Source organism: Tenrec ecaudatus, chromosome 18 (genome assembly GCF_050624435.1).
Source record: "Tenrec ecaudatus isolate mTenEca1 chromosome 18, mTenEca1.hap1, whole genome shotgun sequence".
Taxonomy (NCBI): Eukaryota; Metazoa; Chordata; class Mammalia; order Afrosoricida; family Tenrecidae; genus Tenrec; species Tenrec ecaudatus.
In genome coordinates, this window is record NC_134547.1 from 39,259,250 (window position 1) to 39,285,252 (window position 26,003).

Genomic DNA, 26,003 nt, shown 5'->3' on the forward strand with positions numbered 1-26,003 from the left:
AAATTGCAGCAGCTGGATTGAGCCCTTATTAAATGCCACCACATTCTACGCCCTTAATGCATATATACATCATCTCTTTGAATTGTCAAAAGAACCTAGGAGAGAAAGCCCAGAGAGGTTAAACAAGTAGTCCAAAGAGACTCAGCAAGCCAGTGAATAGGTCCACCGCAGACGCAACAGCGGAGAGGACAGCCACCGTGTGTGTCAGCCACCGTCCTGAGGCTTAGACCGCGTGTGCCCATGAGTCAACACCATCAGGATCCCCATTTCACATCCCACAACTGCAGCCTCGAGGGGGAAATAATATAGGTAGTACCACACAGCTAGAGAGGAAATGAAAAACGTGGGTTCAGACTCAGGGAATCTTGTGCAGAACAGATGTGCTTGACCCTGGCACCACCAGGCACTGGTGGGCTACTTCCCTGTGCCATTGGAAGGAATGCCACCAGGAAATGGGAAGTTCAGGGTTGGCGGCTTCTACGGGGGATCGACAGAGCCCCACAGAGCAGGAAACGGGCTCAGGAGGGCACACTTACCCTGGGCACTGGTGATGTTTGGGCACCTTTCCGTGGTCCGCTGGTCTCTGGGGTCAGGTCGCGGTGGTCCACCTGCATGTGGCTCTCCAGGTCCTCAGCACTCTCAAATTTGACATTGCATTCCGGGCAGCGCAGGCCAGCGCAGGGCCGGTCTGCGGGCTCAGGTGGAGGCAGGCCACCCACCTGTCCATTGGCGCTGCGGGCCATGCAGCTGGCACAGAGGCCGTAGGGCAGCCCGTTGACATCAAGCTTTACCAGGTCCTGCTTGCTGTGAAACTCCTTGAGGCACAGGGCACACTTGTAGAGCTTCTGGAGGCCCTGGCCACTGGGAGAGGATGCTGCCGAGCTGCTGGCCAGCTTCTGCATGTGGAAGGTGCCGTGGATCTTGAGCTCCAGGGCGGAGGTGACAGTTTGCATGCAGACGACACAGCGGAAGCCTGTGAGGGAGTTGCGCAGGTCAGGGTGCATCTGGCAGTGCTCGATGAACTCCTCCTCGCTCTGCAGGGGCATCTTGCAGATGCGGCAGGTGCCCGTGTCCAGGCTCTTGCTGTGGGTCACCTTGTGCTCCGTGAGCGTCAGCAGTGAGGGGAAGCGCTCGCCGCAGATGGGGCACATGTAGTGCTTGGCGGGGCCCCGGTGGGTCTGCAGGTGCTCCCGGAGCCCGTTCTCCGAGAAGAAAGTCCGCGAGCAAACGTTGCACTTGTGGCTGCCCTTGATGAACTCGGCCTTCTTGCGAGAGCCGTCATCCTCGCCTGGCCGGATGTTGTGGTCCCGGAGCCGGTGGTTCTGCAGCAACACCTCCATGGTGTAGGCTGCCCCACAGATGTCACAACCGTACATGGGCTCCGATGCATCCACGTCATCCTCACTCGCCTCGTGGCTGTTGGGTGCCTCTGGGTTCTTAAGCAGCATGCCCTGCAGGTCGGCCGGCTCGGCCTTCTTGGGAGTGGAGGGGGGGACCCCGTTGGCGGTGCCATTCTCGGTGGCGGCGTCAAACACACAGTGCTTCTCCCGCAGGTGCTTCTCCAGCAGGATGATGGCGTGGAAGGCCTTGCTGCAGAACTTGCAGTTGTACTTCTTGCTGTGGGTGGTGATGTGGCACTGGAGCTCCACCTCGGTGCTGAAGGTCTCCCCACAGAAGATGCATTTATGGGCCTTCGCCGGGTTGCCAAGGTGGCTGTGCTTGACATGCACCTGCAGGTCGACCTCCTTGCGGAAGTCCCAGTTGCAGGCCGTGCAGCGGTACATCTTCTTCTCGTTGCTGTGCTTCACGGCCAGGTGCACCTGGATGGACACCTTGGAGTCGAAGACCTCCTGGCACAGGGTGCAATGATAGAGCACGAAGGTGTGCATGTCCAGCAGGTGTTTCTGGAGGTCGTCCACCGACGAGAACTGCTTGTCGCAGCTCTCGCACACGTAGTGGGTGGACGTGGTCATGTAGTGCACCGTCAGGTGTTGCAGGAGGGACTCCTGGGAGTCGAAGTCCTCTTTGCACTGGGGGCACGCCTGCTTGCGCAGCAGCAGCTCCAGGTGCAGCTTCAGGTGGGTCTGGAAGCTCTCGAAATTCGAGAACTTGAGGTCACACTGGTTGCACGGGTACTCGCCGTGGGAGAGGGAGCTGGCACTCGCGGAGAGCCTCTGCCGCTTTGGGGAGGACACCTCCACGTCCGAGGACACCGGGCTCTGCTCGGCCTTGGACTTCTTGCTGTGGGCCAGAGGAATATTCTTGTGGTTCTCCTTGATGTGCTTGGTGAGCTTCAGGATGGAGCCGAAAATGGGCGAGTTGGTGCAGTAAGGGCAAGAGTAGACCTCCATGAAGGACTGGGACGGCTGCACGACCGGGGACTCGAGCTTGGCACTGCCGACGCTGCAGTGCGCCTGCTGGATGTGCTCAGTGAGGGAGGACTCGGTGAGGAAGCCCATGGAGCACTGGTTGCAGAAGAAGGCGTTGTTGCCATCGGGTGGGTTGGCATTGGGCCCACAGTGGGAGACACGGATGTGCTCCTGCAGGCTGTTGATGTCAGCGAACATGTCGGGGCAATAGTTGCAGTGGAAGGCGGAGATGCTGCTGAATTGCATCATGGGGTAGGCATGGTTCTTGTGTAGCTTGCGGACGTGCTCGTTGAGGTTGTAGAGGGTGGGCATGGAGTCCAGGCAGATCTGGCATGTGTGGCTCTGCTGGGGCTTATCCGCGTGGATGGTCTTCAGGTGGATCTCCAACACAGCCAGGCTGGTAAAGTCCCGCTTGGAGCAATAGGGGCAGCTGTAGACAACCTTGGACCAGCCCTGCCCATCATCCCGCAGCTTCTTGTGCCCCCGCAGTGGCTTCAGGGTGGAGTCTGGGGTGGAGCCACGCTCCACAGAAGCGCTCGAGTCAGGCGTGGCACTGCTCATGGAGGCCACGCTGCCTAGCATGGGGTCAGGGCTGATGCTGTGGTTGCTGGAGTCGGGCTGCCGGTGGCTGTCCAGGTGGCAGTAGACGTCCTCCACGGAGGAGAACTGCTCCGGGCACATGGGGCACTTGTGTTTCTTGTTGGCATGGGCTTGGTGGATGTGGGTGAGCAGCATATTTTCATCGACGAAGACCTCGGGGCAGTGGATACACTGCAGGTCCGCCTTTTCGGACAGCTGGGGGTGGCGGGTGAGCACGTGTTTCTCCAGCTCCTCGGTCTGGCTGAAGGTGTCCTCGCAGTAGTCGCACATGAAGTCGTCCTTCTTGGCCTCCTTCTCCGACTTGGCCAGGTGCTCCTTGTTCTTCTTGTGGGCCTGCATGTGGCTCTGCAGGGAGCTGGTGGAGGAGAAGCCGCGCTTGCAGACCGTGCACTTGAAGGGCTTACTCGAGCTGTGCGTCTTAAGGTGGATCTTGAGGTGGTCGCTGCGGGAGAAGGCTGCCTCGCACTCGTGACAGTGGTACTTCTTGTCGCCCGTGTGCAACTTGATGTGCCGGTCTCGGCTCCTCTTGTGCTTGAAGAGGCGGCTGCAGTAGGTGCACTTGAAGGGCAGCTTGTCGCTGTGGATCTGCTCGTGCCTCTTCAAGTAGCTCAGGCGGATGAAGGACTTGTCGCAGAACTGGCACGGGTACGGCAGGCCCGTGCCCCCTTCCTCCTCGCCTAGGCCCAAGTCACACCCATCCCCGATCATCTGCGTGGGTGACGCAACATCCTTGCTGGAGGGAGACGAGGCCACCCAGGAGAGATGTGGGTCGTCATCACCATCTGCAGGGAAAGACGGAGAGATTAGAGGCAATTCCCAGGGCCCCAAAGAAAGAAGGACTGAGCCAGCGGATCAGCCGTGCTCAACAGAGGCGAGGCGGCTGGCCAACTACTTGCGGGAGGGGCGAAGGAAGGGATCCAGAGAGGGTCAAAACCCAGTGGGCATGGGGGTCTCTCAGTCTGTAGAGGATGTGCAGAGGGGACAGTGACCCCACGGTCAGCAGTAGGTCCAAGGTAAATGCCCCAGCCTTCACCACCATCTGCCCTGGAACTAGTCAGACACAGGATCGCCCACCAGGCAATAAGACGCCGAACCACTTCTCTAGGAAGAAAAGGAGGCTAGAGGAGGGATGGCCTGTCTGAGAAAAGCTATGGGAGACCATAGCCAAAAGACAAGCCCCATCAGCTGGTCAGTGTGTACGCTGACTTTCTCTCCATTCCCCAATCCAGGCAGGAAATCCTGCTGGCCCCCAGGGGTGGGCAGGCAGTCATTTGCATAAATAAATAAATAACCTGGAGTTAACACATTCAGCTATATCACACTCTTTGGGGATGGGTTTCAGGTGGCAGAGGAACTACGCTATCTAAAGTTGGGAGGGAAGCGCCAGGCCTCCGATCCGCACAGCAGGAGAGTAAGGCCCTCCTGGAAAACTCCCGGGGTGCCCACTCTCCCCAAGGACAAGGCCACCTCTGCCCGAGTGAAAGCAAACAAACCTAAGTGCTGGCTGCCACCTGGAAAACAAAGGCACGCAGTTGGAGCCCTGCAAAGCCAGCACAGTTCCTGCGACCTGTTGGGGGGCAGTGTGTCCAGGGAGGGAGTTCTGCAGCTGGGTGGATTTAAAACTTAATAGTGAATGAATGGGACCACAGGCTGTCATGGGCAGGGGAGAAACAGATTAAAGCTCAGAATCTACTATACTGACTTTCCTCTAAGGACCCAAGGAAAAGAAGCCACCTCCTGGCCTCTCCAGACCCAGTCCGCCACTTGGCCTTTGGTTCAGAGGGGCCGGGCCCAAAGGAAGCTGGTGCCTCACCTTCTAGAAGGGAAGGGCAGGGCCCATCACATCCACAAAAAGGAATGAACATCACCCCCCACACATACACACAAATGCATAACACACACACTACTGCATGCATGCTCACAGCACACCCCCCACACAACTGCATAACACACACACACACAACTGCATGCATGCTCACCTACTGTAGCCATCACTTCCACACTCAGTCTCACATGGAAATAATCTGCTCACATGCATCCATTCATGCTTCACTCAGCCAAGCTTAAAACATACATGCACACACACACACACACACACACAATCTAAAAGGCAAAACACCTACCTAGATTCCCAAACCCTCAGGCTGTCCCAGGTTAAATCCGAGACTTAAAGAGACACACAGCTGGACTCCGGAGAGTCTTGGAGTCCTTTGTCGCCTGCTCTGAAACTGGCCCCAAGACCAGTACCTGCCCAGGCCCCAGCATCCACCTGGATAGACCTGTCTGCACCCACCGGCAGCACTAACAAAGCTCAGTCTAGGTGGGTGGATGCTGCTCTCCCAGGCTCCAGTTTTGTGCACTCCTCTCCCAGCCGTCTCCCCACCTCTGAAGCCCAGCCACCCAGCCCAGCACAAGGCGCCTTCCAGAATTCCCTCCCGGAGCGAGGGCACCCGTTCCCCTGAGGGGCTTCACATTACGAGGCCCTTCGGATGGGAAGGACACAGCTACTGGCAGCTCCTCAGGTGAGATGCAGCAGGAGGCGCCCAGGGCGCCTCTCTGCTAATTCCCCGCTCTTGCCAGCTGGGCTCTGCGGGGTGCAGACAAAGAAGGCCCAAGGGAAGGGGTGGCTGGAGTCGAAGCAGCTGGAGGAACGGCTTGGTCCCTGCCCCCAGCCAGGATCAACTGGCTATTTATAATTTTAATTTTTAAGCTCACACTCATTCAAGCTGCCACTGGACCCATATGGTGTACCACTCTGATCAGTGCTTCCTGAGGAATACTGACAAGGAAACTGAGGCTCAGGCGCAGTAGCTTGCCCATGGAAATGGCCAAAGCAAGACTGACAGCAGGACTATCTACATGCAGGACCCTTACCATAAAGTGGGTTGATCAAGACAACACCTGCACTGGGGAGGCCTCGAGAGGTAAGTTGCCTGCTTCCCAGGTGTTAAGCCATCAGCACAGTCAATCCTTGATCTCTGCAGTCTTCTTGAATCAGGACAACTAGGACCACCTGTTGTTTCCAGTTCAGGGAGGGGCCAACTGAGGCCTAGGGAGGCTCAAGAGCTCCTGAGGCTGCCAAGCCGAGGACATCAGCTGAAGCTCAGCCAGTCCTTGGGGGTTCTAAGACCCTTGGCAATTCAGTGAGTAAAACAAGGGCAAAGGCGTGACCTCACCGATAAGGCCTTGCGTCTTAGGCCAAGCCTTACAGGAACTGATCGGCAAGGAATTCTGCAGGAGGTTGCCTACTCTTGCAGGGACCTGTACGACGCCCACTCCTGGCTGCCTGTCCAGCCCAAGCCCAGGAGCAGACATCTGAACTTCTCAGACTCGGTGAACTCATCTGACAAAGGGAAATCACCTTCAAGGAGTCAGAAGAGTCGTTGGTGGAGATAAACGACTGCAAAAGCACCGTTATCCCATTGAGAAGACTATCCAGGGAAAACACGTTTAGAGACAGAAAGCAGAAGAGTGGCCGCCTGAGCGGGCTCTGTGAGAAAGGATGACCATGGACATGTTCCAACAGCCCCACAAATGTGCAGAAAACCACCAAACTGCATGCTTAACACAAGTGAGTTTCGTGGCATGTAAATTATACTTCAACAAAGCTGTTAAACAAAAGTACAATTTGGCCAATAATAATCATTAGTACTAATTAGTACACTCACGCTAATAATATTAGCAGCTACATTTACTGAGCGTGTCCCCGTGCCAGCACTGTGCTAAGTGCTTCCATTATCGCAATTAATTTCTTTTAATCTGCACCACAGCCCTATCTGGTTGTGACCGGTGGCATCTCATTTTGGGGAAGCTGAGGCTCAGGGAAGGGAACCAGGTGCCCAGTTACCCAGCCAGCTGGCCCAGCGTGCCCACACTGCCCTGTCGCAGGCCCCATGTCAGTCATTCACCCGGTTCCTCCTCCAGGCTTGAGAAACCCACGGCAATGGAGTCAATCCTGACTCCTAATCAGTCTTGAGAAGGGAGGCTTACTCCACCATACGCCGCAGCACCCGGAATCATTGCAGGGTTGGCGGACTGACTTTAGTTTTCCACAAACAAGTTTCACAACTAAAGCAAAGCATATTACGCTGGGAGTGGGAACCAGCAGCGACTGAGATCAAAATCAGCTGAATTGAAACAGAAAAAAGGCTCTTTAAATGGAAAAGGCCCAGGGAGGGGAAGTGAGTAGACTGACATATAAAAGCCCCAAACTCAGAGCCCCTTATTCACACAACGGTCAAGCCTGGCTGCTGCCAGCTCACCCACCCCCTCCACAAGCATTTTGCTTGGGGGACGCTTAGCTTAGTGTCCTAGAAGCAGGCTGGGGCGGAGTGACAAAGGCCAACGCTTAGGTGTGAGCGGTGGGTGAGGTTTCTGACTGCACTGACGTTCTCCAGCTGGCAGGTAAGCCACATCACACCCGCGAGCATTCGAAGATGTATTCGGTGGATCAGCAGCAAGGGAGTCCGTTAAGACCGGACTGGGTCAGGTCTGAGTCATTGTGGCCCCACGTGTGTTCAGAGTCGAACGGGGCTCCCTGGAATCTTCAGTGGCTGGCTTCTCGGAAACACTTTACCAAGGCTTGCTTTCAGACACCTGTGTCGAGTCAGCCAAACACATTAACCATGTGTACCCCTCAGGAACTCCACAGAAGAGACGGGTCTATATAGAAATCAGGGGAAGGCAAACCCCTAGTAAGACAGGGAGAAGGCCCACCAAGGAAATCCTTGCTAAATCGGCTTAAAAAAAAAAAATCCATCCAACAGAAACCTGCAAGCAGGTAAGAGTTTCTAAGAAACACACCAGAGTATCTGAAACAAACTGCCTAATGTGTGTCTTCAGTTGTTTTGCAGAAAGCTCAGGGTGGTGGGTGGGTGGGTGGGTGTTGGGGGTATGGGTGTGGAGAAATAGCTCACCATGCAGAGAAGACGATCTACTCTCAGGGAAAGGAGACCAAGCAGGCACACCATCCCATAATGAGTCCTGCACGTCACAGAAGCCTTCACGGCCAACTCCATCTTGGAGAACTGTGGATCCACTTTATCATAATAAAACAACTATTCCAGGAAATCTCCTCCACATTCTCAGAAAACTCCACCTAGATTTTCTTATTTGCAAATTCCCCATTAACATCTAAATGATGCAAAAATTCGATCCTGGGAAAATACAAGTGGAGACCCTTATAAAGTTTTTCTATTTCCTGACTCAAGCTCTCTTCTGCTGCGCATTATTCTCTTGTCATACTATTCCTACTTGGGAGAGAAAGAGCCCTCTGAGGTCGACCCCCTGTCAGTCACATGATGTTCCCTCAAACATCAGAGCTCAGAAAGAAGGAAGGTTCACAAAAAGTCTGGTTCAAACGAGCACCTGCTGAGTTTCCAAGTGAATATTTGTCTAGATCTGACTATGTATAAATATGTACCATTCTGTTAGATCTTTACATCTATAAACCTATTTAATCTTCACAAACCCAATAATACATTAGTAGAATTGTTATAATTATTCATTAATATAGAGCAGAGAACCAAGGCACAGACAGGCTGAATACCCTGCCCCGTGCTAGCAGGTGGCAGAGGCAGATTTTCAATGTTAACCTGGCTCAGAGTGAGTCCCTTCCCCCAAGACAGTACACTGCCTCCCTCCTTTGGGAGGAAGAGCTATCCCAGAAGATTAAGTGGGAGTTGACATAGCCAGACGCTCCGCTTCTCACTCCCTCTAGAAAAATAAATGTAATTTAAAAATGTAAGGAAATGAGTAGAAAAATCACTTTCAAAGCAGAGATTTACAGAAAACAACAGATGTTGACAAGGATACGGAGAAACTGGAACCTTCATTCACTGCTGGTAGGGATACAAAAGTAGCACAGTTGCTGGGGAAAACGGTCTGGAAATTCCTTAAAAAGTTAAACACAAAATCACTCCAGGATCCCCATCCCTCGTCTACACCCCAAAGAAGGGAAGGCACAACGGCAAACAGAAACCTGTACCCCCATGATCACTGCAGGACTGTTCACAGGAGCCCCAAAGTGGGCAGGGGGCAGGGGGAAACTACATGCCCATCAACAGGAGCAAGGATAACACAAAAGCTACACATCCATACAATGGATGCTACTCAGCCACGAAGAAAAATGCAGTATTGGGACACGACACACTATGGGAGAACTTTGAAGGCATTATGCAAAGTGCAGTCATTCCATCGCTGAAGGACAAATAATGTAGGATCCTACTTATGCAACCGAGACAAGTGTCTGGAGACCAGTCTGTGAGTGGTTGCCAGAGGTGGGAGAGAAAGAAGAGGGGGAGTCGGTTTGTAGGAAACTCTGAGATCTGTTTATGGTAATGGGCAATTTGGCAACTGATCGTGGTGATGGTGGCACACATGCTTAATATAGTTGGGGTCACCAAATGGGTTTTGTTCTATATTTTTGGACCATGGCCAAAAATTGGGTTGGGTGGGGGACAGCCGAGGCTGGAGTCATTTAAAAACGACTATTCCTCCAAAAGTTCCTGGTAGGAAATGGGCACTGTGAGGCTTTTACTGCCTGCTGCAGGGAGGGAACCAGAGCACGGATCTAAGAGGGGAGAAATCTCAATAACAATTCAATTATGTGGGGAAAAGAGCATTCTCTGGGCTTCAGAACACATCCGCCGCAGAGAGAGCTAGTAGCTCCTTCTCATGTGGTCACGTTCACAGGCTGACCCTGCAGTCACCGGCAGCTAGACCACACCTCACTTGTCTGCGTGGAACAATTAGCCTTCCACAGGCCCATGCTCCCTGGGTGCCACGAGGCAAAGCCGGAGACTCCGTGAGCCTCTTCTCACAGAGACTATGTAGCAGTTGCCTAGTCAGAAAGAGACATGAGCCACAGAAGTCAAGCCAAATGGGGGCCTTCCTGCAAGGCAGGGCCCAGACTGACAGCAAGTGAGCCTCTGTCCCCAAAGCTATGCAAAAGGAAAGAACAGTCGTTGAAAGGCTCGGGGAGGGCTTCATGCGCAGAGTGAAAAGGTGAGGTGAGCCAAGGCCAGACAGTTGTGGGTTTCTAAAACAATACTGGGCTGGGAAACACCATGGAAATGATCATCAGACTCCAGGGGGGGTTCAAATGCTGAGCTGATCCCTGAAGTGGAGGTTCCATCCAAGTCTACCAGTCAGAAGTTTCAGACCATGCAGAGGAGACTGACGTAGAGCAAGAAGCCTATAGGAGAACGGGCTGGGATAGACGAAAGAACCTGAATGCCAGCTGCCTTGGCTGTAAAATGGGTGCGAGAGCCTTTAGGAATGAATGCAGCCCTGATAACACCTTGACTTTGGTCCAGTAAGACCCATATCGCACTTGTGACAGAACTATAAAACAATTTTAAATTTGGGGGGTTATTTTTTGTCACTGAGCGTATAGCAATTTGTTTCAGCAGCAATAGAAAAATATAGGTTTGGGTAGCAGGAGTGAAGCGCTGCCACAGCAAATATCTAAAAACGTATCCATCGATTATGAATTTGGCAGTAAGCAGAGGGTAGAAGACGTTTAGTAAATGTGAGCTAGGAAGTCTAGAATTCCTGGAGCAGATTGGTAATAGAAATATGGCTGCTAAAGGTTCTGCTACCGAAGGCTAAAAATGAAGGAAGGGTGATAGAGAACCTACACCAATTTAGTGAATACCAATACCATCCTGAACTTCTGATAACACAAATGCGTTCTTGTTAATCAGAGATTCGAATATTTAGTTGCACACAAGGCTCTGATGAGATTAAAGAGCTGGCTCACTGATCCCTTAGATCACACTAGAAAGCACCTAGGTATCTTGGGGGCACTGTCCCATGCCATTTCAGCAGAAACCAAAGGTAGAGATGAAATCACCTGGCAAGTATGAGTGGAGGTGCCTCTTATCTCATAGAATGAGTCCATGTGACATGCACAGGAGGCCCACAAGGTTCCTGAAGACTTGAAAGCCACAGAAACACTCCCACCTTGGGTAGAATGGGAAAGCACAAATGGAAAGAAGATTGTCTCACACCCCAAATTCTGCAATTGGGAACCAGGGTGATAAACTGAAACTAGGTGCTACCTTTCATGACAAAAGAGGGGTTCAGAAGGTAGAGTGCCAAGCCAGCGAATGGAACTTGGAGGCCGGAGGTGAAGCTGTGAGCCCCGCGTAAGCTCATTACTGAAGTGGGTGGGTTCAGAATCGGTTCTGCGGGGCCGCGGGCAAGCTCATCTCCCCATTGGACTTTCGTACCTCCAACTCTTCCGAAAGGAGGAAACGCATGAATTGGTCTCTAAGAGACTTTGTAGCTCTAGGAGACTGTGATCAATTAGTGGTGCCTACTCTGGGTACAGGGATCAGGAATGGCAAGTAGTAGGGTGTGCCAGCTCTATGCTATGTTCTGGTGTAGGTGTTTGAGCCTGCTCTACATACCTGGTACTGTGAGGAGTGAAGAAGGCCCCCATCCGTGTTAGGGTTCTATTGTCTATTTTCCTAACCTCCCTGTCACTTAATTATAGCCTGAAGTTTAAGCTCTAAATGAACTCTTTGGCACTTTAATGAAAGGAGAAAACGTAAACGCTTTCATGCGGCTTGCACTCTATGAGAGACTCGAATGTCCTAAAGGGGTAGATGAGGTGGTATGCAGGGTACAGGATCAACCCCTGATATATCACAAGTCCACTTGGGAAGGAAAGGGGGCTGAGATTCACCTGAGATCTTGAATTAGAATGATGCTATTAGCAGGAATAATGGCAGCTTGTCTTCACCTGCCTTCCTCCAGGGAGCTCAGTGTCTTGTGGGTGTGAGCTCATCCCCAGTGGGGCCACAGAGAGGGGAAGAAGAAATCCTTCATTTGGTTGCGGTGGGGAGCCACAGAAAAGAAGAGGAAGAAAACAGGGAAGCATTCAGGAGTCCATGGGCATCACAGGGATAGAGACCAGCAGGGAAAGCCAGCCGACCAAGTCTGAGAGTCAAAAGAAGTTCTTGCTCGGGAAGGCCCAACCACAACAACAATCTACTGCCATCCAGTTGACGCTGGCTCATAACAACCCTATAGGGCAGGCTAGACCTGCCCTGTGTGTTTCCCAGACTATAACGGTTTAAGGAAGCAGAAAATCCTTTCCTCAGAGGAGCAACCGGTGGCTTTAAACTGCCAACCTGGAGGATTAGCAGTCCAACCCATAACTACCATGCCACCAGGGGTCCCCCACAACAGGCTGTGAAAAAGAAACAGGACCATCCTCAAAATGCCCTTGGAATACAGTCTCTCTGCATGGAGCCCTGGTGGGGGAGTGGTGAAGCACTGGGCACAGATCCAAATGATCCGCTGTTCAAAAGCATCAGGAGAAAGACCGTACTCTCTACTCCCCTAATCAGTCACCGCCTCAGAAACCGACAGGGGTCCCTATGAGTCAGCAGTGACTCCCTGGCAGAGGTACTGTCTCTGAGGACCTTTCAGCCAGACTGAAAGCCACGGGTAGGCAGCTCTCCATCCTGCCCACTCCATCAGGTCGCTAGCAGCCTTCAAGAGAGCCAGAAGTGGCTGTATACGCTGAAAGAGGTTCGGCCCATTGCAGTGAGACACCAGGCACTGACGACCAGACAGCCATGGGAGATCACACTGAGCTGGTGTGCCAACAGGCCAGGCACTCCATTTCTCTGACCCTAAGGGAGAGGATACTAAGAACGCCCACCTACCTTATGCAGTGGGCTGTGCAGTGGGCTGTGCAGTGGGTTGTGCAGTGGGTTATGCGCACACGCTGTCAAGTGCTTACTAAGTACTGGGCAAAGAAGACGAACTGCTACGATGCTCAGCGAGTTTCTTTGGAGCATCCAGACAAAGACAAACTGGGAAGAAAGACTTGATGAGCTACCACTGAAAATCAGCCCAAAGAAACTAGAGATCACAATAGTTCTATCCACAGCTGATCATAGGGCTGGTGCAGGACCAAGCAGCGTTTGCTCGTTTGCACGGGGCGAGCATGAGTCAGGGGAGACTCCAGGACAGCTCACAACAGCGCCGAGGTTAAGGAATGACTCACTATCATCGAGTTCACTCTGACTCACATCGACCCTACAGGACAGGGTAGAACGGTCCCTTTGAGTTCAAGGCGATAAAGCTTTATGGGAACAAGTCGCATCTTTCTCCTGAGGGGTGCCTGTAGGTTTGAACTGCTGACCTTGAAATTAGAAGCCCACTGCATAACACACTATGCCAGCAAGGATAGGCTAATGCAACTGATAACTATTATGATTAATCATAGACTCGCTGTTCCGTATGGCAGCATGTGACATTGACCAGTAGACACCCAGCATCCCAGAAATGATGTAGGGTAGAGATAGGTTGTTATCATCATTATCAGTATTACAGGTGAGCAGGGTGCCACACATCCTGGTACCCCATTTGCACCTGTCTCAGCATCTTAGGCAGCTACTGCCTTCTTCCCCACGCAGGTTAGCCACGTGTAAGTAATGACCTGGGTCGTGTCCATGGACGAGGGCTCTGGGAACAGTACAGAGAGGTACGGTGGCTACCCGATGCCACCACGCCTGTGGTAAATGGAAGAGCTAGTGTTGGAGTCAGTCACAGGCTTTTAGGCGGCTAGACTGGAAGAGAAATGGTGGCCTGTGAGCAGTAGGGCTCCCACAGTATCACTGGGAGGTCTGGGGACACCCCCCCCCCTCGCCGGCAGCCCACGTAAGTCAAAATGCCAACACTTACAATTTAGGAATGCTCAAGCCAACGTTTCAAAAACCCATGTTCAAGTGCAACTTTTCTTGGGAAAGGATGCGAACATCAGACTCTCCTGTTGAAACAGACCTCACTGGGCTCCCTTGCCTGCGTCTGTGGCCTTCTGGACTCATTTGTGTTCTTATGTAAGTACTGGACGGACTTGTGTGTGCTCTGTGGCTCAGAAATAAGCGACTTCAGTTAGAATCCCTGTCCTACCACTTAATCTGTGCGAGACCTGAGCCAAGTTCAGACCTGCCTCGGTTTTCTCGTCTGTAAAGGACAGAAACTGTCCCTAATACATATCCAGGCAGAGAAGATTAGTGGGCTGTTATAATGCTGGATGTGTGTCAGCAGAACTTTCAGACTAAGATGGACTAAAGAGAAAGGCTTAGCAATCTATTCCCCCAAATCAGCCAAGGAGAACTCTACGAAGCACAGTCAATTGTGAAGATGGCGCAGGACTGCGCAGTGTCTAGTTTCACGGTGTACGGAGCCACTGGGAGTTGGGGCTGACTTAATGGCAACAAACAACAGTAGAGCTGTTTGCAGATGAAACTACTACTATTTGTAAAGTGTTAAGTAATGTGTGGATTAGAAACATTACTAACATTACCGGCCACCAGCTCACTATAAGGCCACAGGGCTAAGAGAGGCAGACATTGCCAATGATCCCAAGTGGGGCAGAGACAGTGAGGGCTCTCAGACCCCTCACGATGCTGACAGATACCCTTGAGAGTCTGTGCTAAGCTCTAGCAGCTATCCCTGCCAACGATTTTCAAAACAAAGAAAGCAAGGCTTGTACAGAGGCCTAGAGAGTCCGTGGCACTTACAACCCCAGGACATCAAGCCCAATACTCTGAGATAGATGGAGAAACTAAAGCCCTGGAAGAGGGACTTCTTCAAATGTACACTGCCATCAGCATCCATTCTGAGGCTCGGACTGGAGTCTCTAGGTTCGCGGTGAAATGGGGGGTGGGGGGAGGGGGGTGAGACAGTACCTCCCTCAGCATCCCAACACTCACACCTACAGGTCGCCCCTGCGAAGGGCTTCCAGACCCCCGGGAGAAGGGAGCAGCATCTGCTTTTCCCCTTGAAGCCTCTGACCCCACAGAACACACAGACTGCCTGCTTGTTCCATCCCTTAGACAAATTTACTTAACGCCGATATTGAAAATGCAATCGAGCTCCAGTTTTATTGCAGAAATTAAACAGACCAGGACGAAAAACAAAGCCAGCATTCATCAACTCACCAGAGAGCTGGCTGCGATCAAACTCGCAATGCCACGAACCCCATCCCCCCTCCTGGTCCCCCCTCTCCAAGGGGCTCCCTGAAGTGTAGGGAGCTTGCAGCCAGAGAGGCATTCTGGAAGGTCCTCCCACAAGTCCCCGGGGCGCCCCACACCCCTGGCCAGCTCTGCAGGAAGAGATCCCGCCTGATGAAGTCACCTCTCCGTCACTGTTCACGAAACAGCCAAGGGCCAGAGCACAGGGTTCTTTGCCCGATTCGAGAAAAAGCAAAATGCTTTCGGGGTTGAATCACTGTTTTTCTTGATTCCCTTTGGAGTGAGCACAGCAGAGCCCACATTCGGCCATGTTCGTGGACTTGGGACTGGAAACAGCTGTGCTCTAATTACATGTAACGTGCACCAAACATCCCTTTTATCACAGACTGGAAATCTGTTAGCATCTGTCTCTCCTTTGTTTCTTCCACAAGATACAAGCTTGTTTCTACATTTTTCTCACCTGTAGCGGTGATTAAAATTCATTATAAATGAAAGGAGTGAACAGAGAAACAAGTTCCTCTGTGTACCGTTCTAAGCTCAAATTAGAAACAGCTGTTTGCTAATTCAAGCAGTGATGTTTTGTCGTGCTCTGTGAATCAATAATAACTCGCCCTATTACTGCAGAAATGTGGGGGATGATCCATACATTTCACTTGGCCTTGGATTCTCCAGGCAGGATCACCATGGTAGAATTTCTGACCTGTGTCGGGGTGGCCACAAAGGGACTTTTGTTTGACATATTTGTAACCACTCACTGCTGCCCTGACAGAGAACCCCAAACTCAGAATGACTCAGTGTCTCTCTTCCTGGGAGGACCAGAAGGAACCCCCAAAACAGCCTGTCTCCCTCCCTCCCAGGGAACGTGTGTGTATACCGATTCGATGCAAAATGCGTACATGCTCAAGGTGCCAGAGGGAAAGACCAAATTAAAAGTCGAATTGGTACCCAGAACAACTTAAAACTATTAAGTATAAGGCACCGCTTTTCTAGAAGGAAATAATCCTTTCATTGAGGTTAGGCTAGTTCAAGTGCATTCTGCCCGTTCATACACTAGAGTTACAGTCTGGGGCACCTTCAGAGCTTCAGGGAAGTGCTCCCGGCCAGACCGCCCTTGGCCAACCTCGTTGGAAGGGGCATGCTGCCCCGGAGCAGTACCCCATCTGAAAGCCTCTTCTTCGAAGGGCTTTGGGGGAGAGAAGAGTGAGAGAGGGATGGCCCATGCTATCACTGGGCACCACCAACAAGGAGCTTTCTCTGACTCTCGGCCAGCACAGGACCCCTCACTGCCCTCAGGGCACTGCCATCAGGCTCTTTCTCACCCTGACTTGTGGTTCCTGGGGTTATGTGCCCTTCTACTTTGAGTGCTTAAGGTAAACGGACGCCTCCCTGCAGTCCTCTGTTTGAGACACTATCAGACTGAGCCACACTGTAAACTGCAGGCGCATCGCACTGCCAGCTGTCCCTCAGCCTAGCCCCACCCAGAAGTCACCCTCCGCAGAGCCCTCTCTGTCAGGCAAGGGGCCAAGAACGTCACGAGCTGTCCTTCACGGAATCTTCACTTCCATCCTGTGCCGCAAGGACCATCATTGTCCCATTGTACAGGTCAGCCTCCTGAGAGCTCAAGAGGCCAAAGGCACTGAATGTCAAAGATATCAGAGAGGAGTCTGGAATGAACCTGGTAGGAGCCTGGGATGAGCCCAGCAATGATGGCAGAGACAGTGCTGGGCAAACCTCAGGAGTCCAGCCTCGAAGTTTTAGTTTAGATACCGTCACCAATAGTGTCCCTCCCCCCGGTCACGAGTCACACAAACCTACACCACTCCTCGCCACCCAGAGCACCCCAAGAGTCACCGCGTTTCCTGGGGAGCAGGAGCAGGGGACAGATCCTGGGCAAGGGTGTGGACACAGATTGCATGCTCACCTTAGGACTGGACAGCTTACCACAGGCAAAGGTATGCCAGGCAACACCAGTCGTGGGCAAAGGCAGAGAGGGCACAGAGCACCACTGTGGGAGGCAGTGGGCACTCACAATGGGCTTCGGAGAGGTCATAAGATTTCTATTATCCATGTTCTGCAAAACAGGCAGACCCAGGTTGATTTTAAGATGTAGCCAAGACAGCCCTAAATACCGTTGCTGCAAAGAGGGAGCTTGCCAGTGTCCCTTCCATTCTAATGGGTCCTCTGAGGAGACCGAGGAGGAGGCTCCATTTGAGGCTGCTGGGTCCTCACGCTGCTCTAACATTGCAACAAGGAGAAAGCAGGCCGTGAGCTCAGCTCTTCGGGATGCCACACCAGTTTTGGAGAGCGATAGGTTTTGTTTTTAACGGACTCCATTGTTCACTTTACAGCATGAAGCGGATTTTCTATTTGCAGAATTCATTAAATGAGCTCAGTTAAAGATGAAGAGAGAATGGATTTGACACAAATTCTAGGAAAATCAGCAATCTGGGAATATTACGAAAGTCATGGCACACATGAACAACATGAGCCAAGTCTAGGGCCACGGCCAGGAACCGCTGCAGCAAAAGCTCAGAGGTAGGAGAACAGAAGCTTTAGAAATAGCCCAGGGGGAGCTGTGGCTGGACCTTGCGGTGCCAGCAGAAGAGACTTAAAGGCTGGAGTGTAAGTCCACGAGGAAGGCCTTGAGTGGCAAGTAACGGAACCAGAAGTTTCCTTCTGTAGTTCCCAGAGAGCCACCCATCATCTAAGCAGCTGACTGCAGCAGTCGGCGACAAATGGCCAGAAATAAACAATCAATCACTAACCTATCAATAAGGCGCCTAGTGGCACAATGGTTAAGTGTTTCGCTGCTAATGGAAAGTCTGCAATTCAATCCTATCCATGGTTCTGAGGGAGAAAAGGCCTGGAAATTCCAGAACTCTTCACTGTGTTCATGTGGACCTTGCTCATGGGCCAAGAGGCGTGATTTAAAATCAGGAAAGGGGTGCATCAGGTGTGTGTCCTCTCTCTCTGCTTCCTCTGTACACTGTGCCAACATTACAAGAAGCTGAATTACCTGAGGAAGAAATGTACATCAGGATTGGAGGACAGCTTATGAACAGCCTTCGATTGTAGACGACACAGCCTTGCTGGCTACAAGTGAGGACTTGAAAGGCTTGTGGATGAAGATCAAAGATTGCAGCCTTCGATATTGATGACAACTCAATGAAAAGAAAACCCAAATCCACACACTCGGATGAATAGATGACGTGGTGATAAACAGCAAGAAGATGGGGGTTGTCATGGATTTCATTTTACTTGGATCCACAATCAATTTTCATGGAGGCAGCAGTCAAGAAATCAAATCCAATCATTGTGTTGCATTGGGTAAATCTGCTGCACAGAGCGCTTTAAACTGTTAAAGAGCAAGGATGTCTCTGTGAGGACTAAGGTTTGCCTGACCCGAGCCATGGCTTTCTCCATGGTTTCATACGCATGTCAAAACGGGATGCGGTATAACAAAGAATGAAGAAGAACGGATGCATCTGAGTTACGGTGCTGGAGAAGGCGATTGAAAGTCCCATGCGCTGCTAAAATAACCAACAGATCTGCCTTAGAAGCGGTGTGTCTGGAATGGTTCTTAGAAGCGAGGCTGGCGAGACTTCAAGGTATGTGCTTTGCACATGCTCTCCGGAGAGACCAGCCCCTAGAAAAGACCTCCTGCTGGCTAAAGTAGAAGGGCAGTGAAAGAGAAGACCCCAACCAGAGGGACTGACACGGCAGGTGCAGCAATGGGGTCGAATTGAACAAGTGTGAGTGTGGTGCAGGACCACCACACTATGCACATAGACAGGGCCCCTATGAGTTGGAATGAACTTGACAACACCCAACAACAACAACAGCAATTGTCCAGCAGGGATTCTTTTAGGGCAGTGGACACTGAGAAGGCACAAAACTGAGGATGGAGCCCTCCGTTCACAGCCACTCACACCTCGTCTGTGCTCCATGAAACTGCATTTTCAAGTTCTTTTTCTTGCCCAAACCCACAAGGATTTTCCCGTACAGAGCACAGATAAATGATGCTCCGAGTGTTAAATGGGCACATGAAGGGAGTGAGCCCTGCAGCGGGTGGCCCCCTACTCCCTCCTATCACCATTGCCCCCAGTGAGCTGGGGGGAAAGTCACACCATATCCCACTAACTTGATCAGCTCCTCCAGCCACAGTGCTTATACCTAGGGGGTTCCCAGGCTCTGTGGGGAAACACATGCTGAGCCTGTGGTGCTGGCATCTTCTCCCCTGACCCAGGTGTGGGACATGCCCTACCCTGTGACGGCCGCTGGGAGCAAGATTAGACTGGCACCACCCAGCTCCTCAAGGGAGGAGACAGGAGAAGAGTTCAGTTACTGGCCTGGGGACTGTAGCAGGGAGCACCTGAGAGCCACTGCCTTGCCAGGTCCCACTCAGCAGCCCCCTACCTCTCAGGTCTTGCACTAGTCCCAAGAGAGCCCCATCCATTCCTCTGAGCTCACAGCAGGTACCAGAGTGAGGTCACCGGCAGGGCATCTGGGTAGGGCTGAGTCAGGGTTCAGGAGGTCTCTGAAGTTCAGTGCTCCCGAAGAGAGACCTCAGGAAGATTATAACTCGTCAACACCAAGGCTGCAGCCTGCCCTCCAGGTCTGATGGCTGTGAGCAGAAGCAGCACAGCCCACAGATAGGCTGCACCAGCCCTGGACTGCAAGGCTGGAACCCTTGAGTGAGCAGTAGGAACAGCTAAACAAATTGGGGGAGAGCCCTCAGCCCTCTGAGCTCTCCTCACACCAGCCTCATCAATGTGGCTGTCCATCGATGACTAGCTCATGACGGCCACAGGGAGTGCTCAATGAGGGTGAGAGAGGGGAACGCTAATGACCAGATGACCAAATTCAGATAGCAATTTTCACAAAACTCAATATTAGAGATAACTACGTGGTGGTTCTTACTCAGCTTCTGAGTCAGAGAAGACACTGGCGAGTGATTAATATGTCCATTAGAGTTGATATTGCACAATATGCGTAATCCGTATGCCTGTGTTTTATGCTGCGGAGTCCTAGGTGGTACAAACAGTTAACATGCTGGGTTGCTAACAAGAGTTGGATGTTCAAGTTCACCTAGAGACACCTTGGCAGAAAGCCTCAGAGATCGACTTCAGAAAAATCAGTCCTTGAAAATCCTACAGAACACAACTCTACTCAAAGGTGCATGTGGTCATCATCAGTCTGAGTTGACTGGACCCCAACTGTGTGTGTATACACATGTCTATAACTTAAGTATAGAAATATACAGAACTCACCTATAGATATGTATATAACTATGTATAGGTATATAAATATGTATAGGCATGTACATAACTTACATATGAGTATATGCCTATACCTTTTGTACAATAAATAAATCATGTGCTGGCTAGGTCAAGAGATAGCACATTACCAAGAACAGATGGTACTGAAGGAAGATGTCAAAACATTAGGACAAACAAGATTCTATGAACAGACAGAATACCAATTGAAGTGTTTGGGATCAACAACAACCGACGCAGCACAGGAAGCGCTCACTCATCTATGCCACGAAATTTAGAAGGCAGCTACCTGGCCCACCAACTAGAAGAGATCCACACCCAGGACCGTTCCAAAGAAAGGTAACCCAACAGAATGCATACATTATCGAACAATATCACTAATGACATATGTAGGTGAAATGTTGCTCAAGATAATTTAAAAGCGACTGCAATAGAACACAAAGAGTGACAAAACCTTCAAGCTGGCTTCTAAAGATGTATAACGAGGGAGCTAGTTCACTGCTGGCATCGGACAATCTGGCTGAACATGAAGACTCTCCAAAGATGTCTTATTAACTATGCAAATGCAAAGGCATTCGACTGTCTGGGCCAGGACACACGTGGAGTGGCATTGTAAAGAAAGGAAATCCCAATGCACTTAATTGTGCTCCAGCAGAAGCAACCTGTACACAGACCAAGTGGCAGTTGTTCAACAGAACACGGGAATCCTCCATGGTTTAATGTAAGGAAAGGGTATGCCACTGTATTTTTTCAAGATACTATTCCATCTGTGTGCTGAGCAAATAATCTGCGAAGCAGACCCCTATGAAGAAGTGCATAGCATCCAGAGTGAAGGGAGGCTGGTTAACAACCTCCAATATGCAGATGATACACCCTTGCTTGTTGAAAGTCAAGCACTTACTGATAAATATCAGAATCCACATTCTGCAGTGTGGATTACAACTCAAAGTAAAGCAAACAGAAACCCTTTCTACTGGACCAGCAGACAGCATCGTGGTAAAGAAAAGAGATGTTGGCAAGGATTGCACTCTACTTGGCTCTATAATCAACGCGCATGGAAACGGCAGGCAAGAGCTCAAACGAGGTACTTCGCTGGACAAATATGCTGCGCGGACCTTTAAAGAACAAATCTATCACTTTGAGAACTGAGGTCCGCCTGCCCCAAGCCCTATGTTCAAAAGCTTCACGGGCATACAAAACTCTGGACAGTGAATAGAGGAGACTAAAGATGAACTGATGCTTCCAAATAATGGTGTCGGGGAAGAATTGTGAAAGGACCACCGCGGACTGACGGAAGAACAAACAAAGATGTCTTAGAGGAAGTACAGCTAAAATAGTCCTTAGAAGACAAGACTTCAACAATAATAATAATACAAGACTGTCTTTTGCACATATTATCAGGAGCGACTGGTCTGTGGAAAAGAACACCACGCTCAACCCTGCATCCCCATATTGGTCTTTCCCCCCTCCTGTCTCACTCTCTCTGTTCCATCTTCCCTCCTGCCAGGGATCACCTCCCAGTAAATATCGTCATTAGTTGCTCTGGATTATGGTGACCCCACATAGAAAAGAATAAATCACTTCTTGGTTGTGTGCCCTCTTCCTGATAGCTGGTAAAATCAAGTGTATTTCTTGAGCGTCTCCCAACAGAATGCCATCTCCTATAGATAGGGATTTTGTTAGCTACCTGTCAGAGGTAGGTCATCAGGCAGGCCTTTCTTCCTGGTCAATCTTAGTCTGGAAACGCTACCGAAACCTGTCCACTATGGGTGAGACTCTGCTGGTATTTGAAATAGCAGTACCCTAGCACCCAGCATCATAGCAACCTGCATGCCACCACAGTGGCAAATGACAGACGGGTCATGAATAACTCATCCGCAAGTCTTTGCCTCAGGCTCTAAGTCTGGGGACTCTGTCTGACCCTTACCTTCGGTGGCGCTGCCTGAGGTAGCGCCAGATTAGGAGGCACACCTGTCAGACAGCACAGCCCACTCTGCCCTCACCAGGCCTTGTCACAGTGGAGTCACTGAGACCTATCAGTGCCTCACGGTAAGTCCTGGTACTCATTAGCTGAGATCCCAAACTGCACCACGACCACGATGCTGTGACCTTGTTACTTTAACCTCCCTGGCAGTAATCGCGAGTGTGGCTCGGGGTAAATGTCAACTGTCAGAAGCGGTAACCCCCAGCCGCACTCTGGATTACACTGCAGAGAAGTCCCTTAACTGCTCCCCGGTCCAGCGGTGTGCTCCACTGGGATCGTAGAGCGATCTGACTTCCTCATACATGGAATGTCTACTAGAGAGAGTAAAATGAGTAATTTCTTAAGAATTACAGGCCTACAACAGAAAACAACAAATCTTATGCAAAACAATGTACCGCTTTGGGTCCAAATTTACTGACCTAGACTGCCAGGGAGGTTAAATTGTCAAGACTAGCATGCTACCAACCCAACAATAATCATACCTAACTATGGTGATGAGCTCATGGATAGGATGTTCTGGTGGCGTGCATGGCTTTGTAATGGTCTGTAAGACAAAAGGTTAATTATTTTTCAATGTTCACCCATGAAACCCATAACACTGGGCCCAGCGTGCCACCAAAGAGTGCCTCCCAAGCACACTCCGTCTCCTCTTTCTGCTGCAGGCTTGCACTCTCAAGGCTGGGGCATACTTAGGACTGCTCAATTCCCAGCACCATCCTAGAGGAGGTGGGGGCGGGGCCTGGGACAACAACCCCCCCAGGGTCCCACTGAGGTCCTGGTGACAGCCAGCTTGCAAGCCCAAATTACTTCTTTTTAATGTTCTGAGAGTTTATTTAGTAATGCAATTTCATTAGCAAGCTATAGAAAATGTAACCATTTCAGGGGTCCCTATCCTTGAAATGAGTCACTAGGTAGTGCAATCCGTTAAAGCAGTCAGTGGCTAGTTGAACAACAGCAGGGTCAGGTCCACCCGGGGTACCTCAGAAGAAAGGCCTGGTGATCTCCTTCTGCAATGTCATTGAAAACCCCGTGCAGCGCAGTTTTATTCTGAAACACGTGGATTCACCGTGAGTTGGAAGCAAGCCCACGACAACTAGGATGGCTCATTGGACAAGGCAGTCGGTGTGGGGAAGCACAGAGGGCCAGGAGTGCTGGGTTCATGGGAAAGTAAAATCCTAGGTGCTCTTTGCCAAGCACATCCAGTCGTCTCGTCTGCAGAAGTTTACATCAACGTATGCTAGCAAGCAGTCAACAAAACAACGCCAACTGTGGAATAAGACACACACACTTAGTAAGCAGTCAACAAAACATCGCCACTGTGGAATACGACACACACATACACACACACACAATGCCTTGCAGCATGCCCTACACTCAGGAGCCCCAGCCTTTATATAAAATCCAAATTCCCACTTCTCAGTTATAACAGTGCAATTACAACAGTCTTTCATGAAGTTCTTGGGGAGGAAAAAATAAAAGTCAGTGTAATATCAACTACACTGGCCAAATTCTAATTTGGGATGCCTTTCTCCCAGGATACATTTGCTTGTGGTTCTGGTGGTCCGTGGTGGTCTCGATCTTCTTCATTAACACTGTTATTCAATTCTTCTACGGCCCTCGTTATTCACTGTCTGACTTACTACAGCTTGGGTCAGGTGACCCTTAGTCCTCAGAGTGACATCCTTGCTCTTCAATACTTTAAGGAGCAGCACACCTGTCCGATGCAATATGTCCTTGGATTTGATGAGCGCCACCCCCATGAGCACTTGTAGATTCAAGCAAAATGAAATCTTTGACTACTTCAAGCTTGTCTCCATTTGTCATGATGGTATCTATTGGTTCAATTGTGAGGACTTTTGCTTTCTTTTTTTAAAAAAATCATTTTATTAGGGGCTCGTACCACTCTTATCACAACCCATCAATGCATCCATGCTGTGTCAAGCACATTTATACATTTGTTGCCCTCATCATTCTCAAAACTTAGCTTTCTATTTGGGCCCTTGGTATCAGCTTCTCGTTTTTCCCCTTCCTCCTCATTCTCCCCTCCCTCCAATTACACCTGATACTCCTCCAAATCTACAACTCTGTGGAGAAAAAAAAAATCCCTGGACTTTCATGTTGCAGCCTCCAGAAAAATTGTCACCCTGGGCTGGATGCTGAGCCGGTGAAGCTCAACGCTTGAAGGTGGCTCAGTCAAGTGTGTTGAAGAGAGATTAAAGCAACTTCTCCAGCCTGGAGAAGGCTCCAAGAGCAATCGAAGCTTGGGGTGGCTGTGGGGGCACTGACCCAGGGCTACCGTGAGGAGCCCTTGGGTTTTAGGGGCTGGCAGGCCAAGCATCTGAAGCAAAGGCATCCTCCTGATTGAATTTCCAGTTGTAGAACACTGCAGCTGACAGCCCTTTCCAGCATGGCTGACCAGACCTCACCCCTGGCTTACCACCTCTGCCTTCTTAGGTGGAATGGCCATCCTCTACGTCCACTGGCACGGGCCATCTTTCTATATACCCTGTGTCTGTACTCACAACAGATCTGAGCAGATCTCACTGTCATCACTACATTTCTGGATTTCTTACTGGGCACCAGTTACTGTCTCTCGTGTTCTAACCGTCCTCACAAATTTAACAGAACCCTTTCATTAGACACACTTTACAGATGAGCAAACTGAGGCTCTGAGCCCTAAAAGAGACCTCGGGGACTACTCAGTCTCGCCACCCATGGATATATAGGGACACTGAGGCCCGTGAGGTGAGATAGGTGGGGCTGGAAGGGGTACAGACAATTGACTAGTCCCGGAGCAAAATGCAGCCGAGCCAGGAGGAATCCCTGGCTACCTGATTCATCAATTGCACAAAATGTTACGTGAACACATCTTCCTAACACAAGCCCTTATGCCTAGGCCAGCCTGCCTGCTCTACTAAGTGCCTCGGTATAAACTGAGGGGGTTGCTACTCATGGGGAATAGTCTGCTCTGAGCCAGTGGGATCTTCATGAGGCCCACGCCCTACAGGCACTGGCATCCTCTTGTCAGGAGAACCCAGGAAAGGAAGATGTTGCTCTCAGCCCAGCAAGGGCAAACAGCTTCCAGAGTGTGACTCTCCTGTCCACCATAATAGGACTGGTGAGCAGGTTTCTCTCGACTCTGGCACAGAGCAGACCCTCAACATCTGCCAAGTCAATCATTCAAGGAGAAATGCAAATTTTGGTGCAGGACTTAAGATAAGCCCCATATTCCTTACCCTCCATGGGGCACTACATCTCAACAGGGCTCACCTGTGCTTTCTCCTCTTCCAGGAGCGTTATTAGAGTTTCCTCCCAGGTATTCAGGGCTTAGAACCGCCTGGACACAATTCTGATAAGGCCCACATGTTCTAGATGACTTAGAACCACAACAAGTGCCTAGCACATATGTATGATCAATTAATATCTGCTTGATACATGAATGAATTAATGAAGAAAAGGGTACATTTCAAGGCAGTCTAGTAGAGTTACTTGGTTAACTGTGTCATGAATAAATAGGGGAATGGATATGTGGGTGGATGGATGAATGGATCAATGGCTGGAACAATGAAGCTCCAAATTTGGTGTAGAGAGGCACTCAATTACTATGATATGAAAAAATACCTGAAGAGCTGAATGAATGAATGAACAAACAGAATCACAAAGGAACAAGGAGATTCTGGAGAGGTCTCTGTTAGCTGGAGGTTCAGAGGCTGGCAAGATGCAGGCTTCGGCTGGAGGCAGAGAAGTTAATGAGCTTGACCACTCTCCTGACCCC

The 26,003-nt window shown here is 50.7% G+C and overlaps 1 protein-coding gene across 2 annotated transcripts in view; it reads right to left on the bottom strand.

Annotated features, from left to right (window-relative positions):
• ZNF423 (zinc finger protein 423) overlaps positions 1–26,003 on the bottom strand; it is a 413,333-nt gene that overhangs the window by 159,803 nt on the left and 227,527 nt on the right. For both annotated transcript variants that reach the window (XM_075537034.1, XM_075537036.1), the window contains one exon: positions 537–3,751. In XM_075537034.1, coding sequence (XP_075393149.1) covers positions 537–3,751 — 3,215 coding nt within the window. The remainder of the gene's footprint in view (positions 1–536; positions 3,752–26,003) is intronic.